This window comes from Talaromyces amestolkiae (assembly GCF_001896365.1).
Source record: "Talaromyces amestolkiae strain CIB chromosome Unknown scaffold1.1, whole genome shotgun sequence".
Lineage (NCBI taxonomy): Eukaryota > Fungi > Ascomycota > Eurotiomycetes > Eurotiales > Trichocomaceae > Talaromyces > Talaromyces amestolkiae.
In genome coordinates, this window is record NW_024468037.1 from 3,749,270 (window position 1) to 3,774,854 (window position 25,585).

General features: G+C 47.3%; 11 protein-coding genes across 11 annotated transcripts; 8 read left to right on the plus strand and 3 right to left on the minus strand.

Annotated features, from left to right (window-relative positions):
• Positions 1-93: 93 nt before the first annotated feature.
• On the plus strand, positions 94-1,272 carry BHQ10_001242 (uncharacterized protein; the record flags this gene model as incomplete). The annotated part of the gene is made up of 2 exons (XM_040873257.1): positions 94-330; positions 379-1,272. 2 exons carry the CDS (start codon positions 94-96, stop codon positions 1,270-1,272), a joined length of 1,131 nt encoding a protein of 376 aa, XP_040729747.1.
• A 481-nt stretch (positions 1,273-1,753) lies between these two features.
• BHQ10_001243 (uncharacterized protein) lies at positions 1,754-2,839 on the plus strand (the record flags this gene model as incomplete). The annotated part of the gene is made up of 1 exon (XM_040873258.1): positions 1,754-2,839. One exon carries the CDS (start codon positions 1,754-1,756, stop codon positions 2,837-2,839), a length of 1,086 nt encoding a protein of 361 aa, XP_040729748.1.
• A 540-nt stretch (positions 2,840-3,379) lies between these two features.
• Positions 3,380-3,889, plus strand: BHQ10_001244 (uncharacterized protein; the record flags this gene model as incomplete). Its single annotated transcript, XM_040873259.1, has 1 exon — positions 3,380-3,889. The coding sequence occupies one exon, from the start codon at positions 3,380-3,382 to the stop codon at positions 3,887-3,889; it is 510 nt and encodes a 169-aa protein (XP_040729749.1).
• Positions 3,890-4,497: 608 nt separating this feature from the next.
• Positions 4,498-6,943, plus strand: BHQ10_001245 (uncharacterized protein; the record flags this gene model as incomplete). The annotated part of the gene is made up of 5 exons (XM_040873260.1): positions 4,498-4,605; positions 4,653-5,561; positions 5,611-5,809; positions 5,857-6,666; positions 6,723-6,943. 5 exons carry the CDS (start codon positions 4,498-4,500, stop codon positions 6,941-6,943), a joined length of 2,247 nt encoding a protein of 748 aa, XP_040729750.1.
• A 286-nt stretch (positions 6,944-7,229) lies between these two features.
• On the minus strand, positions 7,230-9,743 carry BHQ10_001246 (uncharacterized protein; the record flags this gene model as incomplete). The annotated part of the gene is made up of 4 exons (XM_040873261.1): positions 7,230-7,412; positions 7,483-8,134; positions 8,184-9,380; positions 9,433-9,743. The coding sequence occupies 4 exons, from the start codon at positions 9,741-9,743 to the stop codon at positions 7,230-7,232; spliced, it is 2,343 nt and encodes a 780-aa protein (XP_040729751.1).
• A 1,791-nt stretch (positions 9,744-11,534) lies between these two features.
• Positions 11,535-13,046, minus strand: BHQ10_001247 (uncharacterized protein; the record flags this gene model as incomplete). The annotated part of the gene is made up of 3 exons (XM_040873262.1): positions 11,535-12,385; positions 12,442-12,863; positions 12,922-13,046. 3 exons carry the CDS (start codon positions 13,044-13,046, stop codon positions 11,535-11,537), a joined length of 1,398 nt encoding a protein of 465 aa, XP_040729752.1.
• A 457-nt stretch (positions 13,047-13,503) lies between these two features.
• Positions 13,504-14,915, plus strand: BHQ10_001248 (uncharacterized protein; the record flags this gene model as incomplete). The annotated part of the gene is made up of 5 exons (XM_040873263.1): positions 13,504-13,819; positions 13,875-13,987; positions 14,043-14,161; positions 14,225-14,254; positions 14,309-14,915. The coding sequence occupies 5 exons, from the start codon at positions 13,504-13,506 to the stop codon at positions 14,913-14,915; spliced, it is 1,185 nt and encodes a 394-aa protein (XP_040729753.1).
• Positions 14,916-16,175: 1,260 nt separating this feature from the next.
• Positions 16,176-17,623, plus strand: BHQ10_001249 (uncharacterized protein; the record flags this gene model as incomplete). The annotated part of the gene is made up of 2 exons (XM_040873264.1): positions 16,176-16,416; positions 16,473-17,623. The coding sequence occupies 2 exons, from the start codon at positions 16,176-16,178 to the stop codon at positions 17,621-17,623; spliced, it is 1,392 nt and encodes a 463-aa protein (XP_040729754.1).
• Positions 17,624-17,767: 144 nt separating this feature from the next.
• On the minus strand, positions 17,768-19,160 carry BHQ10_001250 (uncharacterized protein; the record flags this gene model as incomplete). Its single annotated transcript, XM_040873266.1, has 3 exons — positions 17,768-17,968; positions 18,018-18,962; positions 19,020-19,160. The coding sequence occupies 3 exons, from the start codon at positions 19,158-19,160 to the stop codon at positions 17,768-17,770; spliced, it is 1,287 nt and encodes a 428-aa protein (XP_040729755.1).
• An 884-nt stretch (positions 19,161-20,044) lies between these two features.
• On the plus strand, positions 20,045-20,707 carry BHQ10_001251 (uncharacterized protein; the record flags this gene model as incomplete). Its single annotated transcript, XM_040873267.1, has 4 exons — positions 20,045-20,086; positions 20,180-20,244; positions 20,302-20,526; positions 20,584-20,707. The coding sequence occupies 4 exons, from the start codon at positions 20,045-20,047 to the stop codon at positions 20,705-20,707; spliced, it is 456 nt and encodes a 151-aa protein (XP_040729756.1).
• An 887-nt stretch (positions 20,708-21,594) lies between these two features.
• BHQ10_001252 (uncharacterized protein) lies at positions 21,595-24,616 on the plus strand (the record flags this gene model as incomplete). Its single annotated transcript, XM_040873268.1, has 5 exons — positions 21,595-21,599; positions 21,681-21,709; positions 21,762-21,856; positions 21,906-24,340; positions 24,394-24,616. The coding sequence occupies 5 exons, from the start codon at positions 21,595-21,597 to the stop codon at positions 24,614-24,616; spliced, it is 2,787 nt and encodes a 928-aa protein (XP_040729757.1).
• Positions 24,617-25,585: the final 969 nt, after the last annotated feature.

Sequence of the window (25,585 nt, forward strand, 5' to 3'; positions counted from 1 at the left end):
ATTGATTATCTATAAATCTCCTTTACACTTTCTTGCGTGTCCTCTAGATTTCGTACCTAACACACCTATACACGTGCAATCATACCAGACGCCATGGCTACAGACGCCGACATCGAAGCCTCGGTGCTCTCACAACTTGCATCAACTAAATATGCCTGCTCATCGATAACGCGCTTGAATGGAGGAACAGCTAATTTCGTTTACCGGGGTACGCTGACAGACCCTGAGTCTATTGGAAGTACGGAGCGAGAAAACCCGAACGTTATCATCAAGCATACGACAGATTTTGTGGCTCTGAACCGGGACTTCAAGTTAGATGGTGAAAGATGTGTAGGTGAAGCATTTCTGAGACGTAGATTGAACTGCTAATGTACGTAGGTCTTCGAGGCTCTGGTTCTAAAGGGGTTGAATAACTTCTCCGCGGCACGAGATGCAGCACTCTCGCCACCGATCACAGTCAAAACACCTCAGTTATATGACTTCAACCCGTCAACCCACACACAAATAATCGAAGACTTGCCCGATTCATCAGATCTCAAGACATGGCTCTTATCCCCCGAAGGCATGCGTATTGACAAACCAGCGGCAAATGCGATTGGGCATGCGCTAGGGTCATGGCTGGCGTCTTTCCACACCTGGGTTTCACACGACGAGCAAATAGCCCTTAGAAACAAGCTGGCCGAGAACAAGTCAATGCAACAGCTCAAATACGTCATCAACTACGATCGACTTCTCAATATGATTGACATATACCCTCACATCCTGGGGGAAAATCGGTCCGTCTTTGAAAAAGTCAGAGCACATGCTGCTCAGGAGATCTCCACACATACATCCAGTTCTGCCAGCATTGGAGACGACAGCTGGGGCCCTATCCACGGCGACTTTTGGACGGGCAATATCCTCATTTCCCCCAACCAGCACAAACTCTTCATTATAGATTGGGAAATGACCCAGTCAGGAATGCGCGCCCTAGATCTAGGTCAAGTCCTCGCCGAACTCTACGAAATCAAGCAATTCAGAAACATCGATGCAGGGATCTGGATTATGCAAGGACTGGTTGAAAAGTATCACTTGCTCAACGAGGAGCAGGCCTACAGGACAGCAGTGCATATGGGCGTCCATTTGGTGTGTTGGAGTGGTGTGCCTGGCTGGGCGACAGCGAGTCGGGTTGAGGACGTGGTTAGGATGGGACGAGATATCATCGAAAAGGCATGGGAGAGAGACAGAGAGTGGTTCGCGAAGGATGAGACGTTAAGCTTTCTTTTGAGATGACAACCTCAGAGCTCAGCTAGGTACTGCTAGATACCATTGGGCTGCGGAAAATTACGTCGTCAATATCTATATATGAGTGCCAGCTCCTTTAGTTGATGTAGATGTTCTGAATAATCTAGCCCTAACACTTAAGTCCATTTTTAGATGAGACACTTTATGCCTGGGGTCTTGGATGCAATATAAATCATTGGATGGCCTTGTTGCCTGAGGTGTAAGCTAATAGACACACTAGACTATATCCAGCCACGCCACGCATAAATCATCCGATAACTCCGGCGCTCAGCCTCTTTCCTCTTTCTGCCTAAAATACGCCGGAGTCCGACAGTTGCCTGCGATTACCTTTCTCTTTTAGTTCTTGCTTACGACCAGTTTGTCATCAACTTCATTTTGATCATATTTCATCAATACCATCAGTATAGTTTTGTTCATTCGTTCATTCACTTCTTCCTTTAGTCCCTCGTATTTGACAGTCAATATCAACATGTCGGCCATCGCTCTAGTCGCCGAGCACCTCGTGCGACGCTCCGTTAGCGACACTCCTAACGAACCCTCCGACCCTGAGCCCAAGCAGCCTTTCCCATTCATGGCAGTCATCCTCTTCTATATCACGATTGCCCTCCTTTCCGTCGTTTCCGGATGCGTCGGCTATGTCTACGGCAAAGTCGTGACTACACTGGCCGCTGTGGAAGATCCTAACCCCGACGTTTATGTGCGTATCGACGATGACCACGCTCCGCTCAACCCTGAGAATACAGGAGACGAAACTGCCGATGTGCCTCCCCAAAAGCCAGTCACCAGTTCCCTGAAGGGCACAATCTCCCACCTTACTACTCGTGCTGGACGCTTGGCTCCATTCCGCGGCCTTGTCCTCTATATCCTGACCGGTATCGCCATTAACATTATCACTTCACCTATATCAGCAAGCTTCCGCATATTTGGAAGCGCCGTTGCACGATTCGTCGCTGAGATTCTTCTGGCCAACTTGAGAGTGGCTTGGATCCATATCGTCATTTCGGAGCCATCCACCAAGTCGCTCTGGTCTCGTATTCCCTCATGGCGCAAGACTTTCATGAAGATTGCCCCTGCTGCTGCTCTTCGCTCTCTCGCTGCTCAGATTGTCACATTCGTTCCCCTCACTATCGCATACGGCACCAAGGTCCTCGAGTATGGCTCTGAGCCTGCCGCACGCTCCCCTTATGCTGCTCTTTCCGGTGGCTTTGGTCTCCTCGCACTCTTCCTCGTCCTCTACGTCCTGATTCAAATMCCCGCCGAGGTCACTTTCATCCGTGTCGCTGCCTCTATGCTCCCTGAAGATGACGAGACCATCGTGCCATTCGACCGCTCCTTCGGTGGCAAGGTTACTCCGGAAATTGTCGGTGGTCAGGGCAAGATTGGCATTGTCGATGCTTGGAAGTCATTCGGCTGGGGCTCTCGCATGCGGTTCTTGACCGTCGTTGGAAAGGTTTTCCTTCTCCAAGCCGCTCTTGGTCTACTGTTTGGTGTGGTTCTCTTCGCTGAGATACTGATCTTCTTCGGCAACAAGGGTTTCGTCGATGTTAGCGCGTAAAGAAGTAAGGGGACTGCCCCTTATATAATCCGATGACGAGTCTTGTATATGCCGAAATGGATTATTCTCGAACCTGTCATAGCATCATCGGTGGCCGATGCTATGTGCTACTTTTCCTATTGCTGCCATTCCGTTCTTGCATAGTTTGTCTTTGTTTTCTTGGAGTGTAAATACATGCATTGAGAATGAAAATCACATCAATTATGACTTTGGCGACGTTTACAGGAATAAGCTCGTAGAATTTCGGTGGAGTGGCGCGAGAATAGCCTCAGGATGAAAAGTGGCGGTGGGACGCTTCCGGCGCGGCCCCGCGACGACCCTTAGCCTGGCTGATCTCTACGCAAACTCACAAGTTCCTCTTTTCTTCTCTTCTCTGCACATTAACCACTATAAATTTCCGCTCTCCTATTCTGACCAGTCTTATATCGCTGTCCGAATCTACACGACCCTGTCGATGTCGGATCGATAAGAAGTCGCCGTAACTGATATCGCAACCCCGCCGAACTCGATTCATATCAGAACCACCAGATATACAACGAAATGGCGACCACACCAGCTGGGCGCATGCTCACTCGCCAACTAGCGCAGATGCAATCCGACAAAGACATCCCCGGCATCAGCTGCGGCCTAGTCGACGACAACAACGTTTTTGAATGGGAAGTCATGCTCATGATCTCGGACGACTGCAAATTCTACGGCGGAGGATTCTTTCGAGCCCGACTCACTTTTCCCCAGGAATATCCTCATATGCCTCCGAAGATGAAGTTCGAGACTCCTATTTTCCATCCAAATATTTACCCGAATGGCGACGTCTGTATTTCGATTTTGCATCCTCCCGAGGAAGATAAATATGGTTATGAGTCGGCCGCGGAGAGATGGTCACCCGTGCAGACACCAGAGACTATTCTATTGTCGGTCATCTCGATGCTGTCAAGCCCCAATGACGAGAGCCCAGCAAATGTTGAAGCGGCGAGATTGTGGAGGGATGACCCAAAAGAATTCAAGAAACGCGTGAGGAAGTGCGTCAGGGATAGCCTAGGAGAGGACTAGATTGATTGGCCTATGATATTGCATATTCTCTTCGATTCGCTTTGCAGCCACTCGCACATGAATTACGGATAGCGGTGTACGGTGTTTGACTTCATTCTATTGGTTTCACGGATATGTTTTTCGATTGGGATTCATAGCATGGTGTTGTCGACAAATCATAGGGACGACAGCGCAGCAGAATTAGCATTACAATTAGTGAAGGATCTCGAATCGCCTGCTTGAGCAGGATTGATTCTGATGTCCGATCGAGCTGATTTTTGATTGTTCATTCTATTGGTGTAAGTAATGTATATGATCATCAACACTAGTCATACTGCATGTACATTGACGAATGAAGATTTTTTAAATCACCAATCCTTGTGCTACATATGCCTCAATCAAAGGATCTCAAAGATATATTTCAAAAATATAAAGTAATCCATGCAGACAGTATACAAATTCATTCTGAATTTAGAGGTACCCAGAATGTGCCAAGCCTTTTGTGAATTGCTGCCTCAGGTTGAAAGAAATGGTTCTTTCCGTTCGCAAAGTCACTTTCCTCCTTTGACCTGTTCATGACTGTCTGAAAATGTAGCAATAATCAAAAATAGATTTCCTCAACTGTTAAAATGGGCGAAGCCCTCGATCTCAACCTCTATCCGTCGTGCTACAATTGTCTAAGCTGGTCTGACGACGGGGAGCTGGCAGTAGCAGCTGGAGACACGGTCCATCTACAAGTATGCTACTCCGAAACAAACAGACAATACTCGGCTAATTGAGTAAGCTCCCCCAATGGAAACCAAAATATGTTCATCCCCTCTTTGAAAAAGAGAAATCGATGCCATGGACTTCCACCAAAGTCCGAACCAATGTTTTCACCCACCAAGAATGGAAAGTCATGATGCCTACTGGCCGAGATGAGTTCTCCATCGGCGCCGAGCAATCGCTAAGCAGCGTATCTCAACTGGCCTGGTCAAACGAAGGTCTGGGACTACATCGGCGGTGCGTTCTTGCTGTATTGACTTCTAATCTTTTATTGTCGTTGTATGAAGCGGATGGGCAGAGACGCACCTGGTCCCGTGTCTTTGTTGTTAACAAAGCGCTTGAGAAGTATTTTGAGTCGAAAGAAAGACCTAAATCGATCAGCGCGTCTCGCATTCGGTCATTTGCGTGGTGCCCTCCATTGAAGAATGATGCTCGTGGCGAGGATGACCGTGCAGATTTTCGATGGGGCGAGCAATTGCTTACCATTGCCACAGATAGCAATGATCTTGTTCTTGTTCGTGTGAGACGAAATCATTCATCGAAGGTTTCTGGATGGAGATTCTCTATTGATGTTATTGATCATATCGAACTGGGAAATCTGAAAAGGCAGTATAGCCCGGTTCCCCAGGGGTCATTGTGGGCTGATGCATTAAACTCTAAGGCTAGAGTACTGAATATTTCGTGCGGCCCTTGGATCAGAGCGGATGACCAACAGAATGGCACAAAAGACTCTAGGCTGAAATATCATGCCATGATTGCGCTAGTGCTTGGGGGCAGTCTGCATCTGGTCAATGTACAGGCCCGTATGAGTTTGGAAGATAGACAAACAATTTCCGTTGAAGGACAACTGACACACAATACAACTGTTCTATCTTCCAGAAGCCTGGAATGTATCAACTTCACTGGACTACTACAATGGATTCCTGTAGTATGTATAGATCGCGTCTATATCTGGATCCAGGTACTGACGAGAACAGGACGAGACCAGAGTCTTGCTGGTGTCAGGCTATATTGGTGGGSGAGCCACACTTCGCTTTGACCACAATTCATATCTGAAGTCATCAATGCAAGGGAAAGTCGATGAGAAGAGCGTTATTTTTCATCAACGGTCATTCCATGACCAAGGATACAGCAGCATGGGCACTATGTACTCCCAATATAATGAACCCATATCTGGTATGTCTACTCTGATCTTATCAAAAACACAAACTAAGTAGAAATAGGAGTTGTAGCACCAACATCATCGACAGTTTCCCACGACACTCGCTTAATCTATCTGACAACCCTTGGCCGTTTCTCCGAGGCGACCCCTCTCTCTACAATTGGTACATTACTAGAAGAGACACTGTCCAAAACTCAAACCCCTTGGCTAGAGCAAGTAGAGCGCTACAGACAAAGGTACAGCATCCAATATGAACTAGGCGATATGAGCATTGTACGGACCTGGGGTCTCGCCACATTCGACGGCTGGACTGCCGTTGCATTTACGATGCATCCAGGAGACGTGCTCGAATACACCATCAGAGCTGAGGAGAGCACTATCATCCTCTTCACGCCACCGGAGCCTGGTGCGGTGTTTCCTAAACCCGCTGATTTATCGGATGAACGTATGGCCATGAAGCGCGATGAAGTTCTGCACTATACACTTTCTTCGGCGAGCAGACTGCAAGAAAGTAATCTCCGCTCCGCTAGGCTCATCTATTCAGCATGCGTATGCGCGATAAATGCGAATTACGGTGCACAGCAGGAAATTTCCAAGAACGACGTCTTGCTGAATCTAGCCCGTCAAGCATTGACACATCTCTCCACTACTTTTGACCTTTCTATCGACGAGGAATTATCATACTGTGATATCCACAAGCCCAGCACCGACCCCGTACTCGGCAAAACACCAAAACCAGCGTCCGTACTAGAAGGACCGATAGGTTGGATCTACGAAAAATGCCGCACATGCTTCCGCCGCGGAAAGGGGGATGTAGGTCTGAGCTGGCGGGACCAAAATACTACTATATGCGCAAATGGCCATACCTGGAGTGCGTCCCTTTCCTCTCTTCGGCATACTGCTTTGAATACTGATATACGGTTACAGATCGATGCGCCTTGACGTTCCTCGCAATCCAAGAACCGTACATTTCCATGTTCTGTTCTGTATGCGACATGAACGTCCTCTCGCGTGATGAGGGCATTGATTATACCTTAGTTGGGCATGAACAGGTTGCCGAGGATGAGAATAGGAAGGAACTCTATGATTCGCTTTATGAACGATATGATATATGCGCGTACTGTGGGGGAAAGTATCAAGATGAGTAGATAAAATATTTAATCATAAATTACGATCAAATTTATGAACAACTGAGGAAAATGAGGAACCAAATATTTATATTGAAGATATGTGCAATCATTTACTATAACTACAAAGATTATTTAATATAAGGCGATCGACTCCCAATCGCACTCCCATTACCAGCACACCAACATTTGCTTTCGCCTTCTCGTTCGACCTGAACAGCTACGTCCATGTTCTTCTCGCTGAGAAACTCGACTGTTCGTCGTCGGACGTCTTCGAGATCAGCATTGCGGGAAGCGATGATATGGATCATGCCAAGGATTTTGGGTTCGGAGGTATGCTTTTCGTGACTATGATCATGACTGTGGTCATGATCGTCATGATCGTGATTATGGTCGTGATCATGGTGATTGTGAGAGTGGCCATGGCTGTGGTTGTGATCGTGACTATGTCCATGTCCATGATCGTGCCCGTGTCCATGGCCGTGTCCAGCTGATGTTGAAGTATCATCCAACCAAAACTTAGGCACGGTATAACCCACCACGCCTCTCAATGTACTCACTCCAGCCAAAGTATCTCTCAGATTATACTCTACATCAGCCGGCATGGCAAGCAATAACGAGGACGCCGTGCTTGACACAAGTGGAACGGCAGATGCAAAGATGAGTATCGCAATGAAGCAAGATGCGAGAGGATCAAAGCCCGACCAGCCGTAAAAGTGTACTAGAATAGTCGAAATGACCACTGCCACCGAACCGAGTGTATCGGCCAAAATGTGCAAGAAGATTCCGTGCATGTTTTCGTTGCCATGAGAGTGGTCATGACCATGGCCATGATCGTGACCGTGTGCGTGTCCATGGTCAAAAGCCATGATACCAACGAGATTGACAGCAAGACCGGCAATACTGACGACAAGAAGTTCCTCAATACGGCGCATCTCACTGCCAGAGATCAGTCGCTCCACTGCCTCGTATATGATCTCTAAACTGATGATCATTAGGAACACTCCGTTGGCGAACCCGGATAGGGTGTCAACTTTGCCATAGCCATATGGAAAGCGTACGCTGGGAGGCCACCGACTCATAACTGCAGCTGATAAACCAACTACAAGAGCAAGACAGTCAAAGAACATGTGAATGCTGTCACTGAGAAGACCGAGCGACCCGGTGACAAACCCGTAGGTCAATTGGACAAGCATAAAACCAAAGTTTAGACTATGAAATTAGCGGGTGTGTCTATCTTCTACAGGAAAAAAGGACTTACCACATGAAGTAGAAGATCTTGCGCGAGTCTTCCTTCGATAGAATGCTGTGTAGAATCGGCCACGACTCGCCGTGTTTCAAAAGAAATTTCGTCATGGACGATAGCTCGATTTTTGCAGGTGTGACCTCACCCGGTTTGGGGTCATCAAAAGCGGCAGCCAAATAACACAAGGCAGCTAAAATTGACCAGGCAATGTGTGCGATACGGCTGCTCTCTTCATGAGGCACTGCACTTGTTAAGACAAGCACCAAAGCCGTAGCAATAAAACCAATCTTCTGGCGTGATCGTAATCCTGCCGGGGATGAAAATGTCATCGAGAATGCAAAGGCGAGCGCAATGAATATCGTCTTGATCAAATCATATGTACCAAAGGGTATGTTGCCTGCACGGAAAGGCGCTACCAGCACACAAAACAAGCCGACAACTCCGCCGGAGGCTAGGGTGAGTTGAATGTCTTCAGGAGATGCTATCGGCGGGATGGKTGATAGAGCTGACGCTTGTTGACCGAAGAGGGCCATGAAGCCATCAAAAAGCTGTGATGCTGAGGTAATATCAGACTTCTGTAATGTTGGAATGGAATCTCTTGGTGTCGCAAAAGGTGGACGAAGAACGAAGATCGAAACAATTAATGCAATGTATCCGCGGAACGGTTGGGTATCAACAGGAAAATCATAACCAAGAACATTCAATACAATAAATAAAGAAAGCACAAATAAGGACGCTTTCTTGTTCCCAAGCTTTTCTCGCAGTTTGCCACCATTCCATTCGACCTGGAATATAGTGGGAATGCCTGCCGCGTAGGCTAGACTCAATGCTAGAGCCACCATTGTACCACCAATGACCATGCCGGCGTATATAGGTAGTATTAGAGATAGAACGCGTAGAAGGGCCTTTTGTGCGGAACCGATGCTAAGCTGGAAGCCGTACCCGTTTTGAAGGCTTTGACCGGCGCGTTGTCGACGAAGTAATGCGATTCCGCCCATTGAGAGCATTGTGACGGATACCAACACCAAAGTCCTCCACCATACTGTATCGACTGCGGTTTCTGGAGAGTACGTTTTCAAGAATCTTTGCTTCGCGGCTGCGGACTTCAGCATTCGCCATACTTTGTGGGAGGTGGGGGCTGTGTATTGCCTCATGTACCATGATAGCAACGACCACGGGATAGCCGTCAAAACACCTGTGGTAATTTCATAGCTGTGTAGAAATCAGCAGATGTTACAGACCAGACGACCGAGGCCTCACCAACCTTAGGGGTATATTCTCGGAGCCCTGGAAGGGCGTTGTGTAAGCATCCGAAGTTTTGGTTCCCAGTATTGGAGAGTCGCCTGAGCTTTCTACCTTGGCACCGACCACAGAATGTGAATGTACATGACCATGGCTGTGGTTGTGGCCGTGGGAATGAGAATGATTGTGATTCGAGATTAGACTTGGGCTATGACTTTGACTATGAGAATGCGAATGAGAATTCTCGGCTTCGTGGTGATGATTGTGGCCGTTCGCAGTATTTTCAACAGGTTCGGATGCTTCATGCTCTTCTTTTTCGACAGTCGGGGTCATTGTCGAGGCAGGCAATTGCGACCAGTTGCCAGAGCGCATGTGTCCTCGCGGTGGCCGTCGGCTGTGCCCGAAAGAGCCCGAAGGTATATGTGTTGGTCCGGACATCGACATCCTGTTTAGCTGCTAAGGAGCAAGATACGGATGGGCTTCGGCGCATATGGTTCGACTTCGTTCACGACATGGGTCGTTCATAGATTGACCGATCTGGAGCGGGGAGGTCGCGCAGTTCACCTGCGGCTCGGACTCGAAGGCGAAAGGAAACAAGACAGCAAGAGTCGAACAGCGATGATATATTGACTATATTATCATGATAACCTGTCGACTTTGGGCACCCGTTTATCACAATTGCAATTGCCAGCTCTCAATAAGACCCCTGGAGGATCTTCAGAGATCGAGAAGCGGACGTCCTTGGGAACCTTGGAAGACCCGCCGCAGCCAATCACAGAGCTCCCCATATCGTCAGCTTCCACGTGATATTGAGCATATAACCCTAACGTTAACCCCTTTTTCCCCCTACAAATTCCTACTTTTTTGTAGACTACGTTAGGATTATGAAATTTGCTAATCGACGAGTGATATACAAGAAGAAAGACACAATTTTCATCGGGTGCATGATCGGGTCATTATAGCTCCAGACTCCGTCATATTGCAATAAGAATCGAGGAGGCTAATTGATAGCCAAGTTGCTGCGGTTTGTTGTGACATAGTTCTAAATGAGGATGAGTAGCAGGAATAAGGAAGGAAGATCGTTGAGGGCAGTAGTCTCTTCCCCTCGAATATTTTGTAGAGGAAGGTACGTTCGGTCTGGTAAGTCCTCTTGAGAGTATGGAAGTTCTAGAAAGATCACTATGGTTAACAAGATGCTCAGATACACCAAATCGAATATAACATTCTCATACATACCTCAAAGAAGTGTAAGACAACGGCGCCAACGATCAGTTCTACATATATAGGCCACAAATGTTTTCTATACAATGTTCTTGTTGGGGATTCTAAAGAGATTGGATGAGCTAGGAGGAAGTAGGGAGATGTGTAGCCTAAGTGATTGACGTCCGCTAGACGGTGTCACAGGCACGAACCATCCGACATCAGACTTTGGTAAACCAGGCAAACAATAACCCTATCTGCTTACCGATAGGAGCTCCTCCCATTACGCCTGTAAACCGATTTGACCTGGTCAAAATGATCGGCTAACATGAGTCGATGTTTCATGCACAGCGAGAAGGCAGTACTTTCAACCCCGGAAACTATGGAGAAGGAATGAAAGGATCTGGAGGAGAAGAAGAAGAAGAAGAAGAAGAAGAAGAAGAAGGAGCAGCAGCAGCAGCAGCAGCAGCAGCAGACGACGAGACGGAAACAGGAGAGCTCAATGTTGGCTACGAAAGAGCTACTTACGGAGTCGATTTTGAGGTAGATTTACATTGACATGCCTCATTCCTAGAAACACAGAACGCGTAGCAGTTGATCGATTGCCGAACGTGACCTGGCGAAAAGTTACGCACATAATAGAGGATCTCGTATAATTTGATATAACAAGATAACATGGCCAGGAGTCAAAAAGAATCAAAGTTTGTATAGCGTCCTTGGTCTATACACTCCTTAGCTTTGGATGACAAGCGCTGAGAGCCCAAGTCTCCATTCGAGGGTGGAAACGGCAGCTCCCTCTTTTCTAGAGCAAGGGAATGTTCCAAGAGGAACCGTACCATCCATCCATCCAGTCTGTGGGATTCAGTGAACAAGAGACACGCATTTTGAAAGATTATCAATCTATTGATCTACGAATAATCAAAGTCAGTTGTCAGACCAAATAATGGTAAGGGTGGTGGTTACCAGTGCAGATGTTGCAGGCCAACATTGCTGCAGCTCTACTAGAGCCTCGAAATTGGCGCTGAGCTCTCGACGCGCTCTAGGAAGCTCTTCCAAGTCCCCGAAAAGCATGGTATGCAGTAAGACCGATGATGAGACAGTCGTCATATGGCCGATGGTGGGGCAGTTGGACACACACCCCTCCAGCTGGCGAGAAAGTTGAAGCAGGCTACTAAAGGATGATGCATGGTGCTTGCAGCGGGCAACATAGGAGCAGTAATTTGATTGTGGATTTTGCTTATCTTCCAGAAAACGGAAATAAAGCAGTGTTGATGAATGATGGTATGCTAGATGAAGAGAAATGAACGGGCCCCCCAGGCCATTATGCTGATAGCCATGAAGGTTCTGTATGGTGAACTGCATATCCGCTGGAAGCATTTCTCTCCAGCATTCTAGCTTTTGCTCCAACCCTGCAAAATCTTGGTCTAACTCTGCAGTATCTGCATTACCTCTAGCGACACGGCGATTTAAATCCTGGATCGGATTAGATAGGCGGACAAGTGTGACCAGATGGGCCCAAATTCCGGGTTTCCAGGGAACATCTAGGGTCTTTTGTTCCGGCGAAAGCGAGCGGAAGGTCGCTTCATCCATAGGAAGCTCACAGGACCCATCGAGGTCCTCTATACGATGAGGCAAGCCGAGTCCTGAAAAACACCAGCGATCTGCCGTATAAAGCGACCACCAGACTCTCCGCGCCGTTTCCAGTTGGGTGATGGTGCCGGAAGAAGAAAAGGACGAGTCAAGCTTTAGAATTTCGGCCATGCTGGTAGCAATACCTATTCACTTATCAGTAGCTGTAGCCGTCCAACAATGATCAGCAGAAATCGCTCACGAACGAATAATGCTTCTGACGAGGCTGGGTAATTCCCGGAACTCAGGGTTGCAACTAGGATACTTGCCTGAATATTCTCGAGGCAAACATTTTCAAGGTCCGCTTGCAGTAGCCGCTTCGCCTCTGAAGTCAAGCGGGATTCGAGGCTGCGATGATCAAGGTTTGTTGAGAATTTTGATCCGATAGCACAAATGGCACACAATAATGCTCCACCAACAGCGCCACTGCGCAAATTAGATCGCAGTGTTGCCGGATGGAAGATGCTATGAGGTCGGTCATGGACATTTTCCAGGTAGATCTCAACGAGCTCCACCTTCGTCGCCCAAGGCAGGTTCGGCGCATTCTCGCATCCACTACGTGTAGCAGGCGATCTGGCTTGCTTCTCGCTAGATATTGGTTGAGCAACTGAGGGTGTGCGCTCTCTGATCTGATGTCTTGATTGAGCACTGCACTTCAATTTTCTATGCCGGCAAGATTCACAGCATTTGCCAGGCCCTGGGCTTATGCATTTGCGCTTGGACTGTCGGCATTGAAAGCATGATCTGGCAGCCTTCATAGCTGAATTTAGAAACGCAAGCTGGCGGCTCTATCGCGGCATCAGTCATGAAATCGGATTAGAGAGAGAGATGACACGGATCAACTTGGTATTTACGTCGGCTTCGGGCGGACGAAGCATCGGCGTTCTGGAGATGGAGATCTTTGATTGGTTACGTCCATCTTAGGTGGAAGGACAGGGATCGGAGTTCGGCTTGTATCATTGGTCAGATAGGATCTAGCAATATCATTCATATATGATGATCCCCGGAATTTTGTGTATTAACAATTACACAGATCAGGGCTCTGTAGTTTCCAGTGAGCTCTGTGAATACCCTCACTGGTAATTACTCATCAGTCGTATTTACAAAGCTCAAGTGTTCTTGAAAATAATTTCTCCCGCTCCATAGTGTATAAATACTCAGTCTACTCGCTCAACCTGTGCTTCCCAGCTTTACTCCAAATTCATCGTACATCAATTCTTCCTGAATCATACTTATAGCAGTCATCAATCAACGATCTTCCATCATGTCAAGTCTTTTGGAACCCGTCACTATTGGCGGGAAACTTTCATTGAGAAACCGAGTAGTCATGGGTTCTATGACAAGGAACCGCTGCGTGGACAGCTACAAGCCGGGCCCATCGCAGGTCAAGCACTACACTGATCGAGCCAGAGATGGTGTCGGACTTATCGTCAATGAAGGCACTTTCGTCGATTGGACTGGCTGTGACTGGGAATATGCACCCTTCATGATTACCAAGGACCACGCCGAGGCCTGGCGACAAGTGACCGATGCAGTCCACAAGGAAGGGGGAAAGATCTTCTTCCAAGCTTGGCATGCGGGTAAGTCATGAGATAAGAAGAGTTAAAAACCATGTATGATAGTGACCTTCGATAGGCCGCGTCCAACATGATCAGATGCCTATCATGAAAGAAATGAAAGGTCAAGTTTTGGCGCCGTCCAGCATCAAGGCCGAAGGTGGTAAATACCGTGATCTACCAGGTTCGCCTGTGAGATACAATCCTGAGTCCATTTTATATACATTATGACTGACTGCGCTACCAGGGACATACGGAAAATGTTGAAGAGATTCAGGAGCCGCGAACGGTTGTTGAAACCTATCGACGCTCCCTGGTGCTCGCTAAAAAAGCCGGCTTTGACGGCACAGAGCTGCTGGCTCAAGGGTAAATAAGCAGATGCTGAATCGACAAATGATGTGTGCTGATGATAAAGGCTTCTCTCCTCAGTGGCTATTTGCCCCATCAATTTCTCAACTCGTGAGTCACTGTGGAAGGCCTCAAGGGTTGACTAAGTGTTGATTCTCAATGCAGACGTGCCAATAAACGAACAGATACCTACGGTGGCTCGGTAGAAAACAGGTGCCGCTTTCTGTTGGATATTGTCGATGCTGCTAGTGAGGTGTTTGGTGGACCTGAGTTTATCTGCGTCAAACTCTGCCCCACGGATTTCCTAAACGATTCAATGATTGATTTCGGAGAGATGAAACAGACATACACTTACTTGATCAAAAAGTTGGTTTCACACAAGGTTGGGATTATCAACATTTCTCGTCGTGGAGCCGACTGTCCCGGGAATACTGGTGACTTTTATAGCCTCTTTCCTAGACCAGAAGTTTATCCTGTACCCAAGGGCTACGATCCGGTCCTCGATTTTGGACCCTTTGTTAAATATCCGGGAAGCCCTTCAATGCTCATGGCTAATCATGACTATACGGTAGAGGAAGCCGACAGACTGATCAAGGAGGACAAGCTCGACTTGATTACATTCGGCAGGCCGTTCATCTATAACCCTGATGTCATCTCTCGTATAAGGCATGGCATTCCTTTCGCTGAGAACGATCGCGGCAATGAGATCTTCTATGGGCCATACCAGACACCAGATGAAGGCTACAATGACTGGCCGGCTGCTGCCTTATGAAGCATGTGAGTATAGCTTCTAGTTGCAGCAGCACATCCATACCAGATAATCATTTAGGCAGTCGTACTTGTTCTAAATTCCCAACTCGCTAAATCCTAAATGATAGAATTTATTTACACAGAGTACCTACCTGAGTAGATCGGATATGAACATGAGCAGCTCAAGTAGCACGTATTATATTTCTGCAGCTTTGCCTTTCAATTAGGCAATATCAGTTAAAATTGTTCACTCATACAAGGAACCTTGGGACTGCTTCGTTGGCAGCCTGTTTCTCTCCTTATTTGGCCAAGTATGGTGGTTGCTGCCTGTACAGCTCAGACGACCTTTCTCTATTCATTTCTCTGCATGCTCTCTTACTTGTATCAGGCTACACTCCATTTCATACATCCATTTTTCAACTCATTGTGATTCATGTCGGATACCCGTCTTCAGAGTGCCAGCCTACAATATCCCCAAGACAATTCACAAATCTCCACCCACCGACTTCATTATTATAGAGTCACTGAAATGTGGTGAAAATGGTCGCAAAAATCCAGAATGCCCTCCTGTGCCGAGGTCATGTCAAGAGTGCTGTGGCCGTGTGTTTGTTCGCTTTGAGGCCCAATTCCCCCGCGAAAACGCCCGCAGTGCATGCAAAGCCGTTGGTGGTTGTTATACGTACGACCGTGGGCGTTGTTCCAGGGAAAGAGTGTCCGGCGGGATGATGCACTGTACGACAGGGTGTGGATGTTGTATGGCGAGAAGAGGCCTTACACTCAAGCATCTCAAGCACGATGAAATGCTAACTAATCAAGAAGCCGCGAGGAAGATTGCCTTCGCTTACTTCACTCGAGTTGGTCTAGAGGGTTTTACTCGTTAACGTCATACCTGATGTTGCTTTGGAGAACTTTCCACCATTATATTTATGCAATGACCACAAAGGAAGATGGTGTTGACCATGCAAGGTTACTAGAAGAAGACAGAAATAATGAAAATTGTGCCTCTTAATGCCCTAGAAAGATTCACATATTTACCACCTTCCCATTGCGGCTTAGTCCGGTAGACTGTCAACGTCAACAAAGTTCCTCCGGGGACGACGAACAACAACTTTTAACCATGACTTTGCCTTGAGAATATTCTGCGTTGAACAACGTCGAGGAAATGGAGACTTTGATTATTGAATTGTTCGAAGAGTCCAGATCAATATAGAGTATTGAACACGTTTTAAATCAGTTACGGCAAGACTATGAACACGACACAGTGTTCAAAAAAATCGCAATCATGATCGAGACAGCCATTAGCATCGCCTTTTGGCTGTCTAGTTGTTTGACGGTCCTCATCCTAGCTTTACCTTCGCAGTATATTCCGCGCCGCGCGAAAGAAGGGAAAGGTGACGATGGCAAGGAGAAAGTCACTGTTCAAATCTTAGTCTTGGGAGACATTGGGCGAAGCCCGCGTATGCAGTACCATGCATTAAGCATTGCTCGCCATGGAGGCCAGGTGGACATTATTGGATACCAAGGTCAGCTCACCATGATTCTACTACAATCTGCGACTAACGTATTCTCAATGCTCTAGAATCCGACCCTCATCCCGATATTACATCTAATGCAAACATCTCAATCGTTCCGTTACCCCCGCATCCAAACATCCTCCAAACCAGCAATAAATTACTGTTCCTTGCCTTCGGACCTCTCAAAGTTTTATTTCAAGTTTTATCCCTGTGGATATGCCTCGCATACCGTACCAAACCCGCAAAGTACCTGCTCGTTCAGAATCCTCCTTCGATCCCGACTCTCGCCCTCGCTTCCGTCGTTGGCTTCTTCCGACAGACCAGGCTCATTATCGATTGGCACAACTTTGGCTACTCAATCTTGGCGCTGAAATTAGGCGATCAACATCCCTTAGTTCGGATATCAAAGTGGTACGAGAGATTATTTTGTGGATGGGCAACTGCGCATTTTTGCGTTACCAATGCCATGGCTCGCGTCTTGAAGGAGGAGKTTGGGATCACAAAGGCGCCAATTTTGACTTTACACGATCGACCTGCGAGTCATTTTGTACCCATATTGGACGAGGATGAAAGAGTACAGTTTCTAGCGTCTCTTGCAGAGGTGACAGCAACTCAAGCTGAGCTGGCAAGTGGAGATGTGCGCGTCCTTGTTAGCTCAACATCTTGGACACCCGATGAAGATTTTTCTGTTCTGATAGATGCTCTATGTCGGTATTCCACAGTCGCAACGACTGAAAATACCGCTCTGCCCAGAGTACTAGCGATAATCACCGGCAAGGGACCTCAAAAGGAGATGTATCTCAAGGAAATTTCTACTTGCGAAAAGGCGGGCAAACTCGGAAAAGTGACTATCAAAACAGCTTGGCTGAGCACGCTCGATTACGCTAAGCTTCTTGGGTGTGCATCATTAGGTGTCAGCTTACACACCAGCAGCAGTGGTGTCGACTTGCCCATGAAGGTTGTGGATATGTTTGGCGCTGGTTTGCCAGTTGTTGGATGGAATCGATTCGAAGCTTGGCCGGAATTAGTCACAGAAGGCGTCAATGGGCGCGGGTTTGGAAGCTCAGAAGAACTGGCCATTCATCTTACGGATCTATTCGGCAACCCTAAGAAACTCGAGAACCTCAGAGGTGGTGCTCAAAATGAGAGCTTACGCAGATGGGATCAGGAGTGGGATCCTATCGCAGGCCGACTGCTCGAATTGGTAAAGCCTTAATAGACTAATCGAGGATTGTCACTTGCCTTTGGATCATATATGATATTTACGATACATGACAAAGATGAAATGCTTCAATAGGACGTTATACATTGCATGACATGATAGGTCATCAAGAAACAAAAAGGTGCAAATTTTGTGAAACTATTCGACCTGGTCCAATCTCTGGACCACAACGGCTGTTGCAGCTCCACCACCATTGCAAATGGCAGCTACACCGTACTCGCCGGGTTGCAATTGGTGGAGCAAAGTGGTGAGTATACGAGAACCGGAGCTGCCGAGAGGGTGGCCGAGCGAGATGGCTCCACCTAGAGGGTTGACGCGGGCATGTTGAAGGCCGAGAATCTGTTCCTGATTAGCAAAAGACTTTGGCGAGGGGGTTGAGATAAAATACCTTTTCGTTGGCCTTAATGACGGCGGCGAAAGCTTCGTTGAACTCCCACACAGCAACTTGATCCTTGGTGATGCCGGCTCTCTCAAGAGCAATGGGTACAGCTTTGGCAGGAGCAACTGGGAAGTCAACAGGGTCTAGAGCGGCGTCGGCAGATGCGACAATGCGTGCAAGTACGCGGCTTCCGGAGCCATATTGCTGCGCGAGTTCCTTGTTGGTGAGCACCAAAGCTGAAGCACCATCGTTCAAGGTAGAGGCGTTTCCGGCAGTAACTGTTCCCGTACCATCGCGGACAAAGGCGGGCTTGAGAGCCTTCAACTTCTCTATTTGCAAGCTTTCGAATCCTTCATCCTTGGAGATAACCGTTTCTCCCTTCTTGTTCTTGATGGTGACGGGGGCGATCTCATCGGCGAACTTGTTTTCCTTCCAGGCCGCTTGGGCACGTTGATAGGATTGAATGGCGTAATCATCTTGTTCTTCTCGAGTAACATTGTGCTTGGAAGCAGTCTTCTCAGCGCATACACCCATGTGGAACTGGTTGTAAACATCCCACAGGCCATCCTTGATTAAACCATCTTCGACCTTCATATTTCCAAATGCGGGCAATTGACTGGCCCGTGGCAAATAGTATGGGACCTGGGTCATACTCTCCATTCCTCCGGCGACTTGAGCCTCAGCGAGTCCCAACTGAATATTTTGAGCTGCGAATACCACTGACTTCAACCCGGAAGAGCAAACTTTATTTATAGTAATAGCTTCAACTGAGCTTGACAAGCCTGCGAGAATAGCAGCCTGGCGCGCTGGGGCTTGACCGGAATTTCCCTGTAAGACCTGACCCATGTAGACATCTGTGATTTTCTCGACGGGGACATTCGACTTTTCAAGGGCTGATTTGATAGCGACGGCGCCGAGTTGGGGTGCGGAGAGAGAGGCGAATGAGCCGTTGAACTAGACACAATATCAGCATGTTTCGACAGCAGTAATTTGACTTTATTGAGTGATTACCTTTGCGACTGGCGTTCGCGCTGCGCTTAGAATATATGCATCTTGAATCTCCTTTGCCACGGTTCGTGATGTGCTGAATGATCGTTGGGGTAGATGGGCCGCATGAAGAGCCAGGCGGCTAGTTGCTCTCGAAACTTGCATGGTGGGGTATCTGGAATAAAAAAAAAGGCAACAAGAAAGAGTCAAGAGTAGGTGAGAATGTGCAAGAGCAATTAAAAGGACAGAGAGTAATGAAAGATGGAGTGGTTGTAGATGTAGGAAGCGACGAGTGTTGTTGTAGGGAATTGTTCCGCCCTTCTTTCCGCCGTCGCTGGCCGAAATAGCCGAGGTTTTCCGCGACTGGTGCTCTTTGTCAAACCAGCTCTCGTAACTTAACTATGCATACAGAGTGAATTATGGTTTTATGATTATTTGTATCTCTCGTCTGATATTTAAAAAAGGGATACAAATTCTGATTCAAAACGATGGAGTTGTATAGCGTAACAGGTTGCTCCAGCAGCTATCGTCACATGCTTGCCTGATGGAGCTATCGGTGCCTCCCCTCCATCGGCCGGCTACTCCAATCTCAGCAGATGATACTTAATCTTGAAAGGACTAGGATGTTATCATGATTGAGTCAAGAAGCTCATACTAGTCAATCATCTAGACTTTCAGAAATAGAACAATTTAATGCACCATCAGCCAATCGAACAAGACTGCTCACGTGCCTTTGTAATGACGTTACCGCTGATTGGTTGCTTAGATATACTTTGATGCCTTGGTGCCTGAAGACCTCCGGGCTGCCGGATGATTGGCTGATGACAAACGCCTCCGCCGTCTCTATCTTGTTCGCCTTGGGAATCAGCAGTCATCATCACCACTTCTTCACATTGTTTTATCTTATTCTACAAGAAAAATCATATTTCGGCCTTCAACAAAAACACACACACAGTTCGCACGTGTGCTGTCTCTATTGTCCCTTCGCTCAGACCTTGAAGCATTTGCCCCTCCAGCCGTATCTATCTCGACCATCTAGACTCCCCGCAATGTCGACATCTGCCCGCCGTCGTTTGATGCGTGATTTCAAGGTTAGTTCTCCCATGCATGGTTCGACTGACGATTTTTACTTCAAACTCATCCAAGCTCGTATTGTGTCATAAACATGTGCTAACAACGTGCAGCGTATGCAAACAGATCCCCCGGCCGGTGTCTCTGCGTCACCCGTCGCCGACAATGTCATGACATGGTATGTATACAAATCCAAAGTCATCACATCCAGTACAGGTTTATAGTATTTCCTTAGGAACGCCGTTATCATTGGACCAGCCGACACGCCCTTCGAAGATGGAACCTTTCGCCTAGTTATGCACTTTGAAGAACAATATCCCAACAAACCACCCGGCGTCAAATTCATCAGCCAAATGTTCCATCCAAATGTCTACGGTACTGGCGAGTTATGTCTGGATATCCTACAAAACCGCTGGAGTCCTACGTATGATGTAGCTGCTATCTTGACCAGCATCCAAAGGTAAGCTGATCCATGAGCTTTTTGCCGAAGAAGATTTGTCTAACTTGTTGGTGGTAGTCTACTCAACGATCCCAATACCTCTTCCCCCGCCAACGTCGAGGCTTCGAACTTGTACAAGGATAACCGCCGTGAATACGTCAAACGAGTGCGTGAGACCGTGGAGAAAAGCTGGGAAGACTAGACTCGGAAACTTTCATCACGAGCCTTCCTGGCTCAGGGCCTTCTGTGCTTATGCTGTCTGTGCTCTTTTGACCTTCCGAACAAATTTTTTCCACCTGAATAGCTTCAGTTTCGCTTCGGCCTTGCACAGCGCGGAGTTTATGGCGTGGTTCACCGCTGCTTGTTTACAATGTTATTTTACTATTGTCGGGTTCTTCTGTTCGACTACAGCTTTTATTGTAACCTTCTCATTCGATCAATGTTCCTGTGGCTACCAGACATATGCAGTTAAGTGTTTAAGTTAATGGAAATATCTTGACAACTACCGATCCTTGACATAAGTACTCTCGGTCTATTTAAATATATGGTATAATAAAGAAGTAAAAGCATGCCACCTCGATGCGGGACGGTCTCAGCGCTAAACCGTATTAGGATGTTGACTCCACCGGCGCAGTCAAATCGGCATCAACAACCAACTTGTTTACTTAGGCCCAACGGTCACTATCGACACTAAACATCGCCAAATTCTTCGTGACGTCTATCGCCAATCCCCCCCTTCTCGTCGACGTCAGTTTCTGCTCTTGTTCTGCTGGGGCATACGTAGCACGACAAGTGGATTGATTGTTTCGATCCGGGACCCTGGCGCGTGTTTCGTCTTTTGCGCACGTGAACCCCTGACGGCTGATACCGTATCTATTTACGAATTCCCTTTCTTCGACTGCTCGACCGTCTTTCTCTCTACAACTAGGCGGTACTGCCGCGATACTCGCCCAACACAAGTGTTGAATACTTAGTTTTGATATTTTCATTCGGTCCAGTCGTTCCTCAGGTTTCACCCCCCGGCTGGGGTTGCGTTTCTTATTCGTTGGTTTTTTGGAGAGTTGAGCTGTTGCTCACTCAAAGTTGAAGATGGCGTAAGTAATCATATGTTTACAACAAGAACTTTAGGTGGGCAGGTATCTCTAGGAGCTATCAACTAATTTTCGCTTACGCAGGTCGTCATCGAGTCCTAACACGATCAAGGGTACGTCGTCGCCGAGGACTATCAAGAAAGCTTACATTAACAACTGATTTAGTCGTTGCGCGATTTCGACCGCAGAATAAGACCGAACTTGCCCAAGGCGGAGAACCGATCGTCGAATTCGAGGCCAATGACACCTGCAAGATTAATGTAAGCGACCAAGTACCGTGATACCACGTTCGCCCTAACAATCGTTTAGTCTAGGGAGGGTAATAGCTCTTTCACCTTCGATCGGGTGTTTGGCATGAACTCGAAGCAAACGGACATCTTCGACTTTTCAATTCGGCCGACGGTTGACGATATTCTCAACGGTTACAATGGAACGGTCTTCGCTTACGGTCAGACCGGTGCCGGTAAATCGTACACCATGATGGGAACGGATATCGACGATGATATGGGCAAAGGTATTATTCCACGAATTGTCGAGCAGATGTTTGCTTCGATTCTTACGAGCCCGAGCAATATCGAATATACCGTTCGAGTTAGTTATATGGAGATCTACATGGAGCGCATTCGAGATTTGCTAGTTCCACAACACGACAACCTGCCTGTTCATGAGGAAAAGTCCCGAGGTGTATATGTGAAAGGTTTATTGGAAATTTATGTTTCTAGCGTTGATGAAGTCTACGAGGTTATGCGCCGCGGTGGAGCAGCCCGAGCTGTTTCGGCCACCAATATGAACCAGGAATCGTCTCGTTCGCATTCGATTTTCGTTATTACTGTCACGCAAAAGAACGTCGAAACCGGATCTGCGAAGAGTGGACAACTTTTTTTGGTGGATTTGGCAGGTAGTGAAAAGGTTGGCAAGACGGGTGCTAGTGGACAGACCTTGGAGGAAGCCAAAAAGATCAATAAGAGTTTGAGTGCCCTCGGCATGGTAATAAATGCGCTTACCGACGGAAAATCGACACACATCCCATATCGGGACTCAAAACTCACCCGAATTCTGCAAGAATCTTTGGGAGGTAATTCTCGGACGACGCTCATTATCAACTGTTCGCCAAGTAGCTACAACGATGCCGAAACGATCTCGACGCTGCGGTTTGGTGTTCGTGCCAAGGCAATCAAGAATAAGGCGAAGATCAATGCAGAGTTAAGCCCTGCAGAGTTGAAGCAACTGCTACGAAAGGCGCAAGGCCAGGTCACCAATTTCGAGACATATATTTCAAATTTGGAAGGCGAATTGCAGCTATGGCGGGCTGGTGAAGCTGTTCCCAAGGAGCGCTGGACACCTGCGATTTCAGAGAACGTGGCACCTAAACCGCCTCGTCCTGCGACCCCTTCGCGCCTGCAAACAGAATTAATACGCGCGGAAACACCCAGTCGACCAGATTCGCGGATAGGAGATCGCTCTAGTACGCCAAGTATTGTTCTAGAAAAGGACGAACGGGAAGAATTTTTGCGTCGTGAAAACGAACTTCAAGACCAAATCGCTGAGAAGGAGTCATACATTTCGAACGTGGAGCGAAGTCTTCAAGAGGCCAAGGAGGAGTTGAAGAATCTCAAGGAGTCGTCTGCTCGAACTGGAAAGGACAATGAGAAACTAAACACCGAAATGAACGAACTGAAGATGCAGTTGGAGAAAGTCTCTTATGAAAGCAAAGAAGCTGGAATTACCATGGATAGCTTGAAGGAAGCTAATGCTGAACTGACTGCTGAATTGGATGAAGTCAAGCAACAGCTTCTTGATGCTCGCATGCGTGCTAAGGAAACCAGTGCAGCCCTTGACGAGAAAGACAAGAAAAAGGCTGAACGTATGGCAAAGATGATGGCAGGGTTCGATTTGAGCGTCAACGTGTTTTCGGATAACGAACAGAGGTTGAAGGCTCTAATAGAGAAGGTGGATTCACTTCACAGAGTCAGTGCCGCTGGCGAGGCGGTTGCGCCCGATGATATCTTGGAGCTTCGGGCTAGTTTGTTAGAAACACAGGGCTTCGTCCGACAAGCTGAGCTTTCGATGAATGACCGAAGTGAATTACATGAGCTGCAGGACGGCAAGAGAGTATATTTGGAGAGGAGGGTTGTTGAGCTGGAAAACGAGTACGAGGAGATTTTGAAGCGGAATCTAGGCGAAGATGATGTCGATGAAATTCGGGAGAGGTTAGAGAAATTGTACGTCGGACGACGCGACGCCGAGACCAAAGCTGCGGCCGAGATTAAGATTGAGCTAGCTCGCAAGGACGAGGAATTGCTTCAGCTACGTCAAAATCTGGCAGACTCTCAAGTCAAGGCAGCGACAAATGGCAATACTGGCGGCGCTGTTGCAATCACCAATAAAACCTTGCAACAGCAGATTGCAGACTTTGACAACATGAAAAAATCACTCATGCGCGATCTTCAGAACCGGTGTGAGCGGGTTGTCGAGCTGGAAATTTCTCTTGACGAGACTCGTGAGCAATACAACAACGTTCTACGGACCTCGAACAATCGTGCTCAACAGAAGAAGATGGCTTTCCTGGAACGCAATCTTGAGCAACTTACCCATGTGCAACGACAATTGGTGGAACAGAATAGTAGCTTGAAGAAAGAGGTTGCCATTGCAGAACGCAAGCTTATTGCTCGTAATGAGCGCATTGCTAGTCTGGAGAACCTGCTGCAAGATAGCCAAGAAAAGCTCACAGCAGCAAATCACAGGTATGTCTATATAACCACGTCTTACAAGATCAACAGGCTAACAACCATCACAGATTCGAGGCACAACTGACTGCAGTGAAAGAGAGATTAGAAGCAGCCAAGCAAGGCTCAACGCGCGGATTAGTAACTTCAATGGAGGGTGCACCTGGCCTCAGCTTCGGCGGCTCACGCATCGCCAAACCACTCCGAGGTGGTGGTGGTGTCGATGCCAACGGCGCAACTCACCAAGAACCTGCAGCCAAGCGTGGAAGTTGGTTCTTTGATCGAGTTAAATAAATTTCATTGACAAGATTATACGACACGACACCTCTTCTTGCTACGGTATAGTCACGGATTCCCTTTTGTTGAGATCAATTTTTCCGCTTTTGTCATTCTTGGTGCTGTCGTTTCCGCATCATCATCCTCATCATCCTCATCATCATCATCATGTAACTACAGTAGAACGAGCAGCCTCTCTCCCCACACAATTGTCGGTGGTCTTTCTTGTTTAGTTGCTGCGTCACATAGGTCGTCGAACATACCCATCATATATTGTTTACAATTCTATTGTATTACTCTATTGCTTTCTTTTGCTTGTCGACGGTACTGTTTTTCGTTAAGGCTGTTCTACATATATCCCGGTAACCCCCGTTGCCGGAAGTACGAATCTCTTTCGAGAGGCGCCTTCAAAACGAAATACGACAAATTCGAAAGTAGCTAGCTATCTTTACATCCAAAAACACTCAACTAACAAAGCTCTACATATTTGTTTGATGCTATGGGTTATGACAGACACGAACTCGGGTTGGGGGCTCAACCCCTAACAATTTCAAACAGTGTATAAGTCAAGGTGCTGCCCTCGCCCCTACATAGCGTATCCACTAGGGACCTTTGGGCATGCTTGTAGGCTACTATACCTATAAAGATCCTTCTCATTCAGTATGCGATTTACCAGTTTTTTCCTGTAAGTAAGCTCTGGCTTTAGCAATATATATTTCCGGCACATAAATTGGGTATCCACCCCAGGTCATCCCAAAACTAAATATAAAGCAGATGGCCACAAATAAATAATTATAGTGGTGCCGGGGTGTCATCGTAGATAGATTGGCTTCACATGATATGAACTACTCGTCACCTAGCTAGACGCTCTACTCACTTGATAAAAGCCTCTGAATGGTATGATCTAAGTTGGTTGACATTTTTACTGACATGCTTTTTCTCAACACTTATTCGTTTCTTTAAATACCTATTTTTAAAGCGGGCATA